The sequence below is a fragment of the Oxyura jamaicensis genome, chromosome 6 (genome assembly GCF_011077185.1).
Source record: "Oxyura jamaicensis isolate SHBP4307 breed ruddy duck chromosome 6, BPBGC_Ojam_1.0, whole genome shotgun sequence".
In the NCBI taxonomy this organism is placed as follows: Eukaryota; Metazoa; Chordata; class Aves; order Anseriformes; family Anatidae; genus Oxyura; species Oxyura jamaicensis.
The window spans coordinates 24,200,270-24,216,659 of record NC_048898.1 but is presented as its reverse complement, the minus strand read 5'-3'; the positions used below and the strand labels follow the sequence as shown (position 1 = coordinate 24,216,659).

Below are 16,390 nucleotides of genomic sequence, written 5' to 3'. Positions count from 1 at the left end.
AACCTTGCTTAAATCCATCTTTTGATTTCACACAAAACCAAAGTCCCTATCTATTTAATATCATAGATTATTCTGTCCCCTTTTCTGCAAGAACCTGAGTGCTAGTTTACATATACTAATTAATCCCAAAGGAAGATTCAGTATCTTACACCACAGAAGCTTCTCTTTGTCCTGTGTTTTAAAAGGTAAGTTTATTTTCCCTCTGAATCTTCATTTTCTGACCCAATTGGAAAAGGAGTAGAGCTTTATAAGATTCACCAGTTGCTACACTTAGTTCCATTAGAAGACTGAATATCCAGAATAAGTAAAAATCTCTCTCTCGTGCTTCTAACATTACAATATGTGTCTTCGGGGACAGAGTGGATCAGCTGTTGAACAGGACATGGGAAGACTACCCAAATGTTTGGAACAGAAAACAACAGACCCTGTAATATCAATTTGGCAAATAAGAGTAATAGTGATGCTATTACAATCAGGAATTTGTAAAGTCCTTAGGGATATTAAAAGCTGAAAAATGCCACAGAAACATTAATAAAAGTAATTACAATATTTTCACAGAATTCCCAGAATAGTTTGCCTTTATAAAAATATTCAGAATATTAAGCAGCAGTCAATTTAAAATGATAACTTCATTAATGCTCTTCTTCCCACTCTTCTAAGCTAGCATGTTGAAGAAGTCTGCATGCTTTAACAGCCTAGGCAATGTTTGAGCAGAAGAGGAGGAAAACAGAAGCTCACCTGTGCTAGAGCTCTTCTGATGACTTTGCCAATGTCTTGTCTCCATTCAGGAATGTCAGGGTTGTGGTAGTCCAAGTTAGGAGAAAATGACAGGAGTTGAGATTGGAAATATTCTGGAATAGAACAGTATTGATGAGAAAATTAAATCGGCAATGCTCAGGGTGTGGAAGTAAACTGAAAGATCGTGACTAAAGCAGCTTAAGACAAAAGAGAGATTAAAGGGTGAAGGAAGAAAAAGGACTGGCTAACACTAAGCAGGACAGAAAACTTGCAATGAAATAATGTTCTTATAAAGGATGTTTTGCCCTAATGCCAGCTTGTGGCTTTTCCCAGAAGAAATGGGAGCAAGAATGAGGGAGGTGAGATGTTTTCTCTTCACAAAGGCTCCAGGCCTAGCAATTTTGCCACTTAACTTCATCAGATTCCAGTTACAAGGAAGTTAGTTGACCAATAAACAAGATGGCATCTGCCTGAAATTTGGAAGGTCTGTGCAATTACATGCACTGTGGTCTGCAGAGAAAACACTTACTGTAAGTAATATGTTTTCAAAAGCAAGCATTATCTGTTTGCTCTCCTGGAGGGAAGCCATGAGTGGTTAATACCCCAACAAATCAGAGCCCAGTGGTGCTAATGACAGGCTAATCAAGCAGTGGCTATTCACAAAACACTTTGAAATTACTTCCTAATTGACTGATTGCAGGGAGGAAGAAAAACTTCCTAGACTTCAAATACAGACCAATATCAAATTTTCTCCATTTCCCTCTCTCCCCTCTGGTGTCACTAGAGCCCAAGCCTAGACTACTTATGATAATATGCACAATGGATTTGGGCCAGTGGGATAGACAGATTCAGGATGGGAATCTCACTCAGATATAAGTTATCTGGGTAGAAGACTCTTCTTTCTGTTTCTAGAGGTGTGCTGTCTCACCTTGAATCATCTGACATGCAATACTTCAAATAAGTACCATTAATCATTTTTAAGAAGGTTTTAGATCAAGCTAAACCAGCAAGAGTATAAATGAGGAAATCCACAGAACAGCAGGAATGCGTCAGCACAGCACTTGGCTTGCATCTTTTGCAAGATCCATTATTTCTTTTTAGATGCTGTACCATTTTTAAATATGTATATTTAAAAACAAGCATAGAAGAGCAGATATTTCTTATGTTCTGAAGGCTAAACCCAGACCCTGACATTTTATGTGCTTTGACTTGAGGGTTCAAAAGTCAGAACTCTCAGTACCATGGCCAATTTACTTTCTGACTAAATTCAGTGCTGTTGGCCACAATTTTAGAAGACCCTGAATAAATCTCCATCACTGCTAACATCACAAAGCCATACTCCTGCCCAGAACCATAACAATTTAACAGAGGGCACTGATTAGGATTGGTAAGCCAAATTACCCAGAGCAGGTGTTTACCAAAGTTGTCTCTCTGTATTCAGACTTGAACTGATCACCAGATCTGGGGTCTGGAAGGACTCGTCCTTTAGACCAGCTCAGTCAGCATGGTGTCACGTAGAACTATTCGGATGTTCCAACTAGGTTAATTTCTCTGTGGTAAAGTCCCAAACTTCGGATCTTTTACAGAGAACAGCAAAATTTTTACAGGATGTTTAAGAACAGAGAGTGAGAAACCCTCTGTGGGACCTACTGGGACCTTTACATCACAAATACGAAGATCAAGATCACGTATGGGACCCATCTCAGATGCGCCTGATTCAGGTTTATTCCACAGGCTCGTGGAAAGCTGCAAGTTTCCCAGACCTTAACACTGCATTTTGCAATGCCCAAAATGATCAAGCAGAGGGTTACTAACATTTGTTAATAGTGAGCTTGGGTATTACTGCGTCGTATCAACAAATTATTAAAACCCATTGCATTTCACAGCCAGGCAATCAATAAATATCTATTTAGCTGGTTGTTAAATGTGAAAATACAGCATTCCAGTCACCAGTGGCATATTTATCTATCTTTAATTACAGAAACAAGACACACACAGTTCAACCATGCAGTGCAACCTCAGTTATTTGAAGCGCAGGCTTCTCAGTAAAACTTGCTGTCCAAGGAAAAGCTTGCCCTGAAATGCTGGATACCAGAAACTGGATGAGGAAAATGAAGACAAGCCCAGGAGGAAATTGTTCTCTGTATAAATCTCAAAGTCCTGTCCAGAACTGCTCAGAACTCCTGAACTGTCCAGAACTCCTGCCCTTCCACTCAGGCTTTATTGAGCCCCATACTAGGACAACGCTGTGTTTTTTTAAAGAGTGATTTGGGGAGCCTGTGATGTACAGATATGGCACAAACATTACCCACAGGGAAGTCCAGTAAATACAAATATCCATCTGTGGTATGAAAGATGGACAGAGATACCAGCCACAGAGACATTCCTACCCCATGTCTTCCAGACCCTTCTCTTTTATACAGTGACTGTATAAAGAGAAATACTGGCTGTATTCAGGCTGTCTTCATATTGCACCATGCCTGCTTCTTTCCACAGCTAGGAAGCAGAGGGAAGGCACTGGCTACACCCCAAGTGGATTTTATTTTGTGAGTTCCCAGTCAGCAAGCCGATGGGCAGAGGAGATGCCAGACTCTTTACTAGAGTGCTGAGTTTACAGATTTAGCTATCTGCCCCGTTCAGTTCACTTCTGTATTTAGTGATCAGGACAAATCTGATCTACTTTGTTTCCAGTTAACAAATGTTTGACTTGAGAGGTCCCTCCAGGCACTAGGGAGCTCAGAGTTCATTTTGGTTCAGCAACAACTGCCTTTTCTTCAATTCTAGTTGTTCCCTGAGATCTGGTTGTAAAAGGATGAGGGTACCGTGCACTGCGATCTCCTTTGTGTCTTGGATGAGGGTGTTGCCCGCAGCAACCTGCACAGTGACAGTGTTCATCCCCTCCACAGCAAAGACGTAGGAGATGCTGCTTTCCAAGGTGATGAGGGGCTGAAAGAGGTAAACACAGATAGCAATATCAAAATCAGCATTCAATTAACTCAGACACGACAGACAGCTGAATAATTCACCAGGCCACAGTATCCATCCTCCCCTGGCTGACACACAAACCATGCTCAGAGCTTGCATGTCCTGCTAAGGCCTAAAAGCATGTGAGCCAAACATCACCCAGTGAGACCATCCCACAGGCAAAGCTTTCTCTCACTTCAGTGAATGCCTCCTGAAAAATTCTTCCACTGAATTGCAACCCATTACACTGTGAATACCTCAGTAGGGCACAGTCAGCAACCACAGAATTAATGCTGCAGAATGCAGTGTTGTACACATGCAAGCATACAAACTCAGCACGGTTGCTCTATCAGCTGTGCAAAATACAAGGCCCAACTCAAATCAGCATTTAACTATAAACTTATTCAGACAATCCATATCATTGAGATGCAGGATCAGCCCCCTCTCTCATGAGTGCAAATCCACGCATCTGTCTCAGAGCAGCACTGCTCAGGACAGCAATGGCACCAAATACTGTCCTGTCCTTGTTTCAAGCCTGTAAGGTGCAAGCTAGCTCCAACTATAAGCTGGCAAGCCATTTTAACAAGGCTTAAACCATGGCATAATACCTACAGACGCTGCTGCCTGAATGTAGCTGGATGGCTTCCAGAGCAAAGTTGACCTGTATTTAGCTAGTTCAGAGCCATGGCAGAGAAGGCTGACTTTATCTGCACCTTCTCAAACAGAAATGTCCTTGATAGCACTACAGTTCTCCTCTTAGCACAGAAAACCCTTACACTGATACACATCTAGACGAGAAAAGTGCACCATGTTCAGGGAAAGAGATTTGTGTATTGAAAACCAAAGGTCTAGCCCTAATAGTGCCTTTGAGCTGACAGCTGGTCTATAGACACATCTCTTGGATTGGATTAAACCATTAAAATGGAAATAGTGATAGTAGTCTCCATTGCAAAAGCACTTAGAGGTCTAGGAGCACAGATAAAATCATTGTACCATTGCTATTGCCTCTTCACCAAACTGCCAGTTTGTTTCCAGAGAAAAATAAATATATGAATAAACTAAGCCATCTAGCTCTCACACTTCATCTCCTCGAACTGTTAATCTGCATGCATGTCACAACAGTGGCCATACATGTCATTTTCATAGGCAAATCACAGTTTCCACTGCCATAGCCCAGGCTGGCAAACAGATTTCTCCCCTGCAGAATGGCACCGTTCTTTGGCCATTAGCTGAAAAAGCATTAGAAGAAAAATAAATAAACAAACTGATCACAGGCAGCAAAGACCAAGTGAGCAAGGATGCCAGCTTGAGGTAGCCCTGGAGTCACAGCTAACATATACTAACATGTATATCTAATACATGCACATCCTGGACAAGCAGAGTAGACCTATATTAAACTGCAGTGATATTAGCAATATTCCTGGAGGTTGCAGGTTGTGATTCTGTGCAAAGGAAGATAAGAGGAACCAGTCTGGTCTTTAAAATTAGTATTTCTCTTTTTTGTATGTGTGCATGCTGGACATTCCGTTATCATGGCTGATTTCACCTCCATCATGGAATTTTAACATCCAGCCAACTCCTTAATTTTAATTCAAGCACCAAGACCTGGAAACTAACTCTAAATTAAATCAAGTAGTTCAAGGTTCATTTGCTCAAACCTATTAGACAGCTGGATGCATTTATTAAACTGGGCCTGTGTTAATCCAGGCAAATTGGCCTTTGGGTATACAGCAAAAATTAGCACAGCAGAAATTCAGTACAGTGTTTCCGGCAGGGTGGCGCAGCAGAAGAGCCTCTGCCTGGGCATTTGAGCGTAAGACAACAATCGCCTCTGCAGCAGCACAGAGTACCTTAGTGACACTGCACAGTGACACAAGACATCTGGTTGTGCCTGGGATGCCTACAGGCTGAACAGGCACAGGAGCTGCTATTCCTCAGCATGGAACCAGAGTATATCACCTAACAGTGCCAGACAGTCACTATACACAGTACTACACATCACACACCATCATTCACACACAAATTAGTGTTCCCAGCTTTAACCTGTACTAAGAGCCACGCAGTTTGCCCATGAGTGGGCACAGAGTGGGTCTCAAGGTGTATGTTAAACATCCCAGAAGGAATTTTTTTTAAAAAGTGTCTGCTGCTGTATCTATATCCTCTGCCATTCATTTGGCAGATGCTAGGGGGCACAGCTGAAGTACACTTCATGAGGTAGCTGGAGAGAACACTGAAGAATGAAAGGTGCCCTGGATCTTTGTTTTGGCCACAGGTTAAGTGGCACCATCTTTACTAATCCATACATCAACATAATTAGGAAAAATGTACAATGGCTCCAAAGTATTATCAGGTTCAACTGCCTATACTCTATTGCCTATGGGGCTGAAATTTCAGCCAGGTGATAATGCAGGGAACAAATCATATTTACAGCATAGCTCCAAGCACCATGAGAGATTAATTGAAATCTTCAGCACACAGCATTGGCTTGCTCTACCTTTTCTAGACTACTTTCTATTTCAAAAATTCTTTTTTAAGGCCCTATTCACAATTAATTTCTACATTAAAAAGTTGTTGCAGGAAAACTCTGGCACCCAGATGAACTCAAAAGCTTAAGGAGATAATCAAGTTACTGGTGCCTAAACTGTCTCAGATATACCGTAATGTCTGTCCATGCATGAGCACTGAGCATAAAATAACTGAGCTGAAAGGTGATTTTGCATTCCCCCCTCTCCCTCTCAGGGCAGTATGAGCTGTGTGGAGTTACCCTATATTCTTCATGAACTAAATATATGGACTTGGGAGGTTGCCACCACTCAGCAAAGGCACAGCAACTTGCCTAGCTGTAGTAACTAGTTTTTGTTCCTGAGGTCTTCTGGTACCTCAGTTATGCTTCCATAAAAACAGGTGAGCTCTCTAGTGTGCTGCTAACTTGATTTGAAATCCCAGTAGACACAGCATTCACTGTTTTTTCTTTTGTTGTTGTTGTTTGTGTTTTTTTTTTGTATCCTGCTACTATTGGTAGTCATGTTAAGAGATTAAAACACGAACAGCTTTGTCAAAGAAAAAATCAAACTCTTGTCTGTTATTTTTTTTTTTATCCCAAGTTCCCTATTTCATGTAAAATCCCCATTTTTTTCTACTGTGATCCCACCTCAGTGTCCACCTTCAATTGCAATTTAATAATACAGACAGTGATGTTAAGCTGCCTTTTGTAAATAAAAGCAGATACTGAATTGCAAATTATTGGCTGTGCACTTCAGAACTGTAATAATGGAAGACAATACTTGTGTCATCCGTCTCATACCTGAAGCATGCATCAAAAGCTGTAGCTAATAAGCAATTCTGCTCTCTCTATTTAAAAGCATGACCACAACTTGCAGTTTCACTTACTTTAATTATTGATAAAAAAAAAAAGCACTTTTTAACAAATTTTTGCCGATACCCTGAAAGTTCACTACAAAGAAGTCTCACCTCTGCCACTAATACATATCCAGGCTGTGAACAATAGTCATGCACAAACAGTTCTTTGAGGGTCTAGCTTAAAATTCTAGATACAGTTGTCCAGTTTAATAAAGGTTATTTGAACACCAGCAGCTTTAAAGTATTGTGTTGGAATCCAGCACTATAGACTGCATACTGGCACATAATGGCAACACCCATGGTTATTTGAACACCATCAGTTTTTAAACAGTGTTGAAAGCCAGTATTATCCCATACATAGTAGTATATAATTCAGTTAAGTTGCAAGTGAATTCTAGTAATAACAGTGTTCTTCAAAGCTCAGTAGGGCTGATAATAACCAGATGTAAAAAAAAATAATGACTTCTAAGAACAACATGAGACAGGAGGAAACAAATTCAGAAAGGTTTAAGTTCAAAAAATAAGCAAAGGCAAGAAGTTTTCATTAGGGTTGAGAGGGTTCACTCTCTGGCACAACAAGCTTGGGAAGTAAAAGTGAGCCAAAAGGCAACCATACCTTGGTGTTGTTACCAAACCACCAGAAGTAGGTAAGTGTGCCTGCTTGACTGGGCCAAACTACTGCAGTGATGTTGACATCCTTATTCCTGATGGCAACAAAAGGGACGCTCAGATGGACGTGCTCCACCGGACCTGCAGGAAGAAACAGTTCATTATTAGAGGCTTTGAGTTAAATCCTCTCTGCTCAGTTGTGAACAGCAAGGATCTTTCCTTTAAATAAATCAAAGCACTTTAGCAGTGAGACTATTATAGATATACAAGAGAATTTCAGCTGTCAATCAGCAACAGAAAAAGATATCAGACTAATAAATAAAAATCACATTTTTTTCCCACTCTTAATTCTATGAGAGCCAGAGATACTAATTTTTCACAGTGCTAATTTTGGACAGGGTCAGCACTGTGTTTAAAAGACAGATGTTTTAAAACGCAGGCTGAGGGAGACCATTGAACTGGCTTTGCACTGGATTGGGCAGGCTGCTATCGTAGTCTTGAGAGACAAGACACAAGGGAAAGAAGGTGTTTTCTTGAAAACATATCCACTGAGCTACTAAGATTAGTGGGCAAATCGTTTTAGCCAAGATGGCTTAAATCTGATTACATATGAGGTATTTATGACTTGATTAAATATGTCCTGACAGTTTCTCTATAGAAGGTGTCCAAAAGAAAGATTAATGATTTGGGGCAAGAATGGAAAAACTTAGTATTATTTTGACTTTGGTCTGACCTTGAAAAGTCTTTGGGAAGTCAATTACCACTAGTGGAAATACAGGAACTACTTGAAAGATGTGTGCATTGGCGTATCAAAGTATTTAAAACAGTTTCTGAATAACTTGTTTCCAAAAGACTTAAAAGCATAAATACAAAATTGCATCTAATAAAACCAAATGTTCAGAACAACTCCAGTGCATGAAATCCAGATTAAGAAGAAAGTTTGTCCTCCTCCCATGACACTCCCTAAAAAAAATGAAAAAAAAAAATACTAAGGTTTTTCGTTAGTTTCCTTAAAGCTTTTCCTACTATCTCAATTTTTTCTTCCTCATCACAATTTTGGGTTTTGCTCTTGCTGACTTCTAGCTGATAACCAGGTGCACATTACACAGCGTTACTGAGCTCTTGTGGTTGGTACCTTTTTAAAACATGGGAAGCTGATAGACTGCCACTGGGGGAAGGAAAGGATGAAGTAAAAAAGGAGATTTTTTTTTATTTGATAAAATATTAAATTGGGGAAGCAGGAAATTTGCTGATTTTAACTGAGACAACCTTCTTATGTTACCTCTCAGGTCTCCAAATATGAAATAGGGGCATTAATCATTCTACCTACATGGATCACAAGAATTTTGGAAAGCAAGAGCTGTTCTTTTACCACCAGAACATATAGCTCCTAGCACAATGGGCCCGTATTCTTGGTTTTGGCTTTCTAGAACTTGTTTTTTTCTTCTTCCTTTCAAAAGGGATCAGAGTCATTCCTGAAATTTGTCTGTAGCGAGTACTCAGGGTTCCCAAGAATAGCAGGTTTCCCCAAATATTTTCTAACAGTGTAACAGTAAGAGGAAAAACACTAAAATCTTCAGTTCCTTTAGATGAGGGGATGAGCTGAAGGAGAAAAAATGACTATTGCTTGAAGCCCAGGATCTTCTTTCTCCTTTTTTTCAGTACAGAGTTCCAGCACCAGACAGAAGTTGTCTGGACATTTGAACTTCACTGGCAAACACCCTATATTGACTAACATATCCAAATATATTAAAAGTCTAGTACTGAGGGATTGTCTTGTCCTTGCTGTTAGTGTGAATGTAAATGCCTGGAAAACATTTCTCTAGAAATAATGAAAATCTGGCCATCAAAGAAGACTACAGAAGTCAAAGGAGAGAACTGAGATGCTGAAGAAAATGAGAGTAGAGTAGCACAAAAAGGCCAAAGCAATGGCCCCTCTTTGCATTCTGCTCTGAAATCCTTTACATGGAACAGCAGTTCCTGGGAGAAAATCAGATAATCCATACAAAATTCGTTGTTATTACCAGGTAACCATCACTTTTGTCAGTTAATGGACCAAGGTGAAGGAAAAAACAGTTAATGCTCTAATAACAGGTTGTAAAATGCAGCCATGATTGACTTTGAGGGAATTATGAGCATAATAAAAGCTTCAAGGAACATTTATTCCTTCACATAGGGAGCTTGAAATTTAAAAGAAGAAAATAGTTCTTGCATTTTGGAAGTGTGTGACTTTCTTCCTTTCAGTGGAAAAGCAAAAGTATAAGGCAGACAGCACAGAAGGCATTCTGACACGCAAAGGGGAGAGGTGGACATGTCTGAAACCACCACTAGGGGCACAGCTGAAGAGGTACATCTGAATGCAGATGGAGCGCTCTGCCCAGGAGACCTGGTACTCTGAGAGCAGGACAAAGAACCAGGATCTTTCTGGTCTCATCCTTGGTTCCACACCCTCCTCAGGCTTTGATAAAGCCAGCGAGGGGCTCTACGAGTCTGCTCACATGCTAAGTGGAGAGAGATTGCATTGATCTACAAAATAGGAGGAGAAAGTCAGGAGTGCATGTCAAACACATCAAACATAAAAAGTAGTAAGTCCTCAGTATATTACTATCACAGGAAGTATGTTCAGGATAATTATTTTTGTCTTATTTAATCAACACTGAAAATTTCTAAAACCTGAATCAGAATTTTGTAGATTAATCTAAACCTCTTGGTATCAGAAGCACATTGAAAACACACATTCGGACTTTTTTTTCATTTGCTGTTTGGCCTTTAGCCCTTTCAGAACCATTTTGAAGCTTTTCACATATATGTACTGAAATGATACTTCTGTTAAAAGATGATTCTCTTTCTCTTCATTCAATCAAATTGACTCCGCAAGGTAAAAGAGTATCTAAAAATCCAAGCCTTTGGAAGAGTGTGGGTTGCACATATACAGTGGTTTGTATGTACTCTTAGGCTCTACTGAATTTGGGTGGATTTTCAGTGAGGTCAGGATTTCGCCCAAGGAATCGAGCAGGACGATTTACTTACAGACCACATGCAGGAAGAGGACAGCAGTATCAGAGCCCAGGCTGTTTTCTGCATAGGCCGTCACCTGAAAGATTCCAGCGCTCTTATACACATGCCGGATGCCATCCTCAACAGGGCTGAAATTTGCATAGGATACTGCAATGCCATCTCCAAAATCAAGTTGAATGTTTGTCCTCTGAAGATCACCCTGCAACAGAAAGGGCTGGATTAGGAAACTGGGTTGGTAAGAGTTCCCTCTATCCCACTGCTTAGCTCTGTTTCATTAACATGGATGCAAATTCTTAACTTTACTAAAAAAAGTTTAGCTTAATTCTGTCAATCTCAAAAGGGGCCTGACACAAATCGAACTAATTACAAACTAGCAATACTTAGAGTAGATGAGCATTTGCACCTGTAAAGAGGTGTTATTCCCTCATCTTGGGTTGAGAGATTTTAAGAGGGTAGAGTGCCAAAGGTGCATATATCAAGGGGACTGTATTTGATTCATCTGATTCAGTGCATGGTTGGGGGTTATGTATCGCTGAAGTGGCCAATGCTTTGAACAACCCTTTGCTGAATGGGTGACATCCAACAAGCATCTCCATCAGAAGCAAAAAGATGGGAGGCACTACACTGATAGAAGTCCAGATGCTGACTGGAGGGGAATTCCCAGGTGTACATGGGAGCCTCGGGGACATTTTGGAGACAGGACAATAGTTGAGGTAGCTCTCCAAGACATTCCAAAGAAACAGGACCTAGTTACTGAAATACTTTAAGTCTAGCCTAAGCTAGTTTTTCAGGCATCCTGAATAGTCAGTGGAAGAGAGAGAGACAAAAAGACACCAACACATCCTGTCCTAAGATAACTGAGACAGGTGACATGGATTACCTTCTGCAAATATCCTTCTCTGTACCCTGATGATAAGAAGTTTAGATAACTAATTTCAGCTAGACACGTAACTTCTGGATGGCTGAATTTATACAGGTTGAGTCCCACATGGAGCACTGACAGCTTTTGTCTAATGTCAGTCAACACAGAGACAGGGCCCCATGATACACAGGAGCATGAAATAGATGATGAGAAAATCCCTTCTATGATTGCTGTCAATGACAGCTATTAAATGAAGGGGAGAATAACAGACAAGAGATTCCAGCATTGCAGGTATTGTCCAGAAGCAGCAGCTGCACTGTTTTAATTTAATTCATGCTTTAAACCACTGTAGTTGAACTATAGAAGTGTCTGTTATTTCGGTTTCTAGGAGCCTTATTATGTACTTGTTCCCAGCTGACTAAAAGTAACACAAAACAAGGCTAATTTAAACAGAGTGAAAGCCCACTGCAGTGATTTCACTAAACTGAAATAAAATTACAACCCAGATTAAATCTCTGCAGCTTTCTGTGCACATATATATATATATATATGTATATATATATTTATATATATAAAAAAACTGTATTGGACCAAGTAATTCCCTATCATGAAAAAGGCTCCACTGCATTCAGTATGAGTGAAGATACCATTACCTTTTAGAGATGCTCCCAGCCCCAAAGTGAAAACAATCTTCAGCAATATTGATAATGAGAGTGAGATTCCAGAGGGGAAAAAAAAAAAAAAAAAAAAAAAAATCCCTGCTCTTAAATGTATTTATTTGTGTGTGGTTTGGTTTTCTTTTGCTCTTAAAAAAAAAAAAAAAAAAAAAGGCAATGTAACAATATTTCATGGCCATCACACAAACACCATTTGCTGTAAGTGCGCAAGGTCAGGATCAAAGCTAATGTCAGTTCCAGTAGATACTGATCTAAGCAGGGGAAGCAACCATGGAATTCACAGCCAGTTCTTATGTACTTCCCATCTCTTCAAAGTCAGTTCAAACCCTGCAGGGTCCTACAACCACTGGCCTGTGTAAGTGGCAATGGCAGTAATGTCACAGCCAGGATGGTGCATTCTGCTACTGGTCCTGGTCCTGAAAGTGCACCTGATCTTGTCCATTGGATGGAAACCCTCGGAGCACAGACAATAAGCCAGACTACACTGCAGTATGGTCCTCTGTGTAGGAAATCAGGACTGCAGTATGCTCCACAAACTTTATCTTCCCCATAGGCTATGCTTGCATTAACAAATCAGGGCACAGAAAGGCTATTTTCAGGGATGAATTTCCCTTGGATGTACACGTAGAGTCTTCAAACATACACCCATATAATCAGGTTTATTATGTAGATTTTGAAATATGAGTATTTGGTTACTGATGTTAGATTTCTCTCCTTTCTTGCTCCACCATTCCCATTTCACAGGAGCCGGGGGAGTTTTGCTATTGAATTTATCAAGGTACCATTTTCACCTCTGTCCTACATTAAAAATACAGTAGAAACCAAAAAGAAAACATAGATGAATAGAGTGGAATTGACAGTAAAACCTATCTATAATATTGCCATTAATATCCTTTTCATAGAGAGGTGCTTTTTTTCTTTCTTTCCTTTTTTTTTTTTTTTGGTCATCACTCAGCAGAATTCTCTAGCTGGGACAAAATTACACTCTTGAGATATTCAGTTATTTGATAGAAAGACTCCCACAGCTTGTTAAGCCCTTCAAAACTACTTCTCAAGAGAATGTTCTAAGACCACAAGCTCATCTCATATAGAAGGCACTGAACAGAAGATAAAAATTTGATCTGGGATGGATTCATCACTGGTGACCTCAGGATGCCACTCTTGCACCTATCGTTGCAGCTCCCCTCTCCAGCCTCACAATTCTCTTTTCTGTTTCGTCCTTGCTTCTCCAGTCTGATTCTGTTTGAAAGGGAAAGGTTTGAAGTGGAGAAACAGGAACAGAATTTTTGTGGCTAAACAGTAGCAGATGATCTTTCCAGCCAATTATCAGAGTTTGGTTGTCAATGAAAATCCAGACCATCACACTAATCTTTCTTTTCTCCCTTCCATACCTCTGTATCCAGTATATAAAATAGTAAAAGAAGTGTGTTAGCCCCATATATGATGTCACACGTTTATGAATATAAATTAAAACAGAAGTGGTGGGAAGCATTTCAAATGGATAAAAATCATTGCTTTCCATATATATTCAAGAGGCCCATTTTATTATTTTCAGCCCCGTAAACTACCAAAAGCTAAAGGCTGTCACAAAGACTGAAGCTCTGCACACAAGCAGGCAAAACGTAGTAGAAGGGTGGAAAAGAGTATTGCCACGTAACAGCCTGTCAAAGTCATCTCCCCTTCAAGACTAGCCTGGAAAAGTTTTCCTGCTCATATACTTACGTGATATATTTTGGTCATAAAACCACAAATAATCCACATAAGGCAAAGGTAAAGGAACTCAGTGCAGAGTGCCAAGGATCAGAAACAAAGCAACTGCTGGCAGAGAAGAGGCTTGGGAGTGAACTTTTCTTCCTATAGCATTCACAGACCCACAAACTCATTGATGCTGAATCAAAAGCTGCGGCTCCTCTAATGAAGCTCTCAAATTGCTTGCATAAAAATATGGTATGGATGTGGCTATCTCTTTCTATAAACACAGTTTAGTAATCTACTAATAGATGTGCAGAGCTCTAATACTTGCTCAGGCTTGTTCTTTGAATAGTCACTGCTTGCTTTCTCAGCTCACTTGCAGTTACAACCCTGTTATCAAGCTATTCCATCACCTTATAATTACTGAAAGAGGGAAGCTGTGAGACGACATAAACAGAAGACAATGGAACAGAACAACGCAGTAAGTGGGGCTGCCACATAAACAACCATTTAGGCCTGAGGGGCATCCGTGTACCCTTCAGAGGGGAACTGGGAAAATACAGGAATGATCAGATAGAAAAAATATACATAGATCTGGTCAAGAAGACAACTCCATACAACATCTTGGCAGTCTTAATTCTTCGTGCTCAAATTCAAACTTGCTTTTTAAAAAAATAAAGAAGGTTCTCAGTTCCTCATGTGCCTTTGCATATATACACAGTCCAAATCACAGCCCAGCCCCATACTCCTAAAATCATAGAAAATCACTCTGCTTCTCTTTATCCATTCTCATTACCATGCACATATTCTGAATTACCACTGTGAATAATACTATGAAGGCTAAATCTATAAATCCTGAGAAATTTAGTTTTCCACTAGCTATAAGAAAACATTCATTTACCATCGGACAGCATAAAGGTCAGTCACTCACACCAGTACATCGAGGGTGTGTGTCTTTCTAGGAGGTAGAAAGAAACTGATGGTGAAGCACAAAGTTGCTGATCAGGATTAGTCTAGAAGCGCAGAAAGGCTGGATGGAGGCCACACACGTACCACAGGAGGGCTTGTCAGACTGTTGTGTGGCTCAGAAGGTAAGTGCAGACATAGATGCAGTGCAAACCACTAAGAAACAGACTGAGCAGAGAAGGTGGAGGGAGGCTGGAATTAATCTGTATGACAGCAAAATATGCACTAATAAAGACTTCTTCAGAAATGGTTTCTTCCAACTGCTAAGGAGTAATTTGATAACAGCTCATTTGTTTTGCTGATTGTCCTTTCAAACAGTATCAGGTTCACACTGAAAGACTAGAATACTTTTTTTGCCCCAAATCTCAGTGTGATTTTTTTTCTTCTTAAAATGACCTTTTATTTTAAGAAGCAAACTCAACATACAGCTCTCTGTTGAATAAGCTGTTCACCCAAAAAATACATGTTCTTGAAAATACTCTTCTTAGAAAAAACCTGTTTCAATGAAATGTTTCTCTAACTATCCTTACTTTTTAACAAAGGATAGTCAACTCCCTCACATATTTATTCAGCTGCCTCTTCAGTCTCTGAAGCCTTGTAAAGGCTCCACTCTTCAGCTAGTTTGACTGCTGCCTTATTCCCCATCTGTTTATCATTCTTTGTACGCAGCAGTTCTGCTTGAGTTCCTTAATAAATTACTACTAGATTCCTAATTTTTAGATTATGTCTGTTCTTTTCTGAACTCCCACTCACTAGTGTCTATACAAATCGTCTTACCATGTCAAGTCTGCAGAATATAAAAGAATCAGCCAGGTAGACAAGAAATCCCCTTTGTACAAAAGCAGAGCAGGCATGAACCTCTGAGGAAGTATGTAAAGAAGCCCTGTCAGATTAGTGTGGTCCCAATGAAATGCCTAGTTACTGCATAAGATTTTAAATTAATAGAAGTGTGTGTGTTTAAAAAATAATAATAAGGTATCACAAGAAAAAAACTTCCCTATTGCAGTATGCTCAGACTTACAACAGCTTGTATTCTTGAAAGTCTAAGCTGATGGAGGCTACTCCTGGGACTGGGAGGGGTAGGAACACAGCATTTGCACTGTTCCTAATACGATTTTCCTAGAGATCTACTGCTGCTTGTTGTCAGAGGCAGGGTTATGTTCATGACCATGACCTGTCTGGCTACCAGCTGTACCCAGGTACTATCCCAGAACAATGTACATGGGGCAGAGTAGATGACAAAATGTACTGTTGGTTCTCCAGCACCATCTCGCTCCCTGGCTGCCCTTCCTGAGATACTCAAAAATGGCAGAAGCAAGGTTGTGAGTTGACTCTTAAGTACAGAACAGATGTACCATGAGCCATGCTGGCAAAATCAGTGTCTAGTCTGACCTTGAGCCTCCAATTATACCTTCCATGGGCAGTCAGGAATTCCCAGTAGGGGAATGTAGCAGCTGCAAAGAGAACAGGGATTCTTGTAGTGCAAACACATATACCCCTAAAA

At 40.1% G+C, this 16,390-nt stretch overlaps 1 protein-coding gene across 2 annotated transcripts in view; it reads right to left on the bottom strand.

Annotated features, from left to right (window-relative positions):
* The window catches only part of SORCS3 (sortilin related VPS10 domain containing receptor 3), a 280,892-nt gene that overhangs the window by 13,799 nt on the left and 250,703 nt on the right, over window positions 1-16,390 (bottom strand). For both annotated transcript variants that reach the window (XM_035330191.1, XM_035330192.1), the window contains exons 19-22: window positions 10,702-10,888; window positions 7,679-7,812; window positions 3,561-3,684; window positions 739-851 (exon numbers count right to left, since the gene is read on the bottom strand). In XM_035330191.1, the coding sequence (XP_035186082.1) occupies window positions 739-851; window positions 3,561-3,684; window positions 7,679-7,812; window positions 10,702-10,888 (558 nt within the window). The remainder of the gene's footprint in view (window positions 1-738; window positions 852-3,560; window positions 3,685-7,678; window positions 7,813-10,701; window positions 10,889-16,390) is intronic.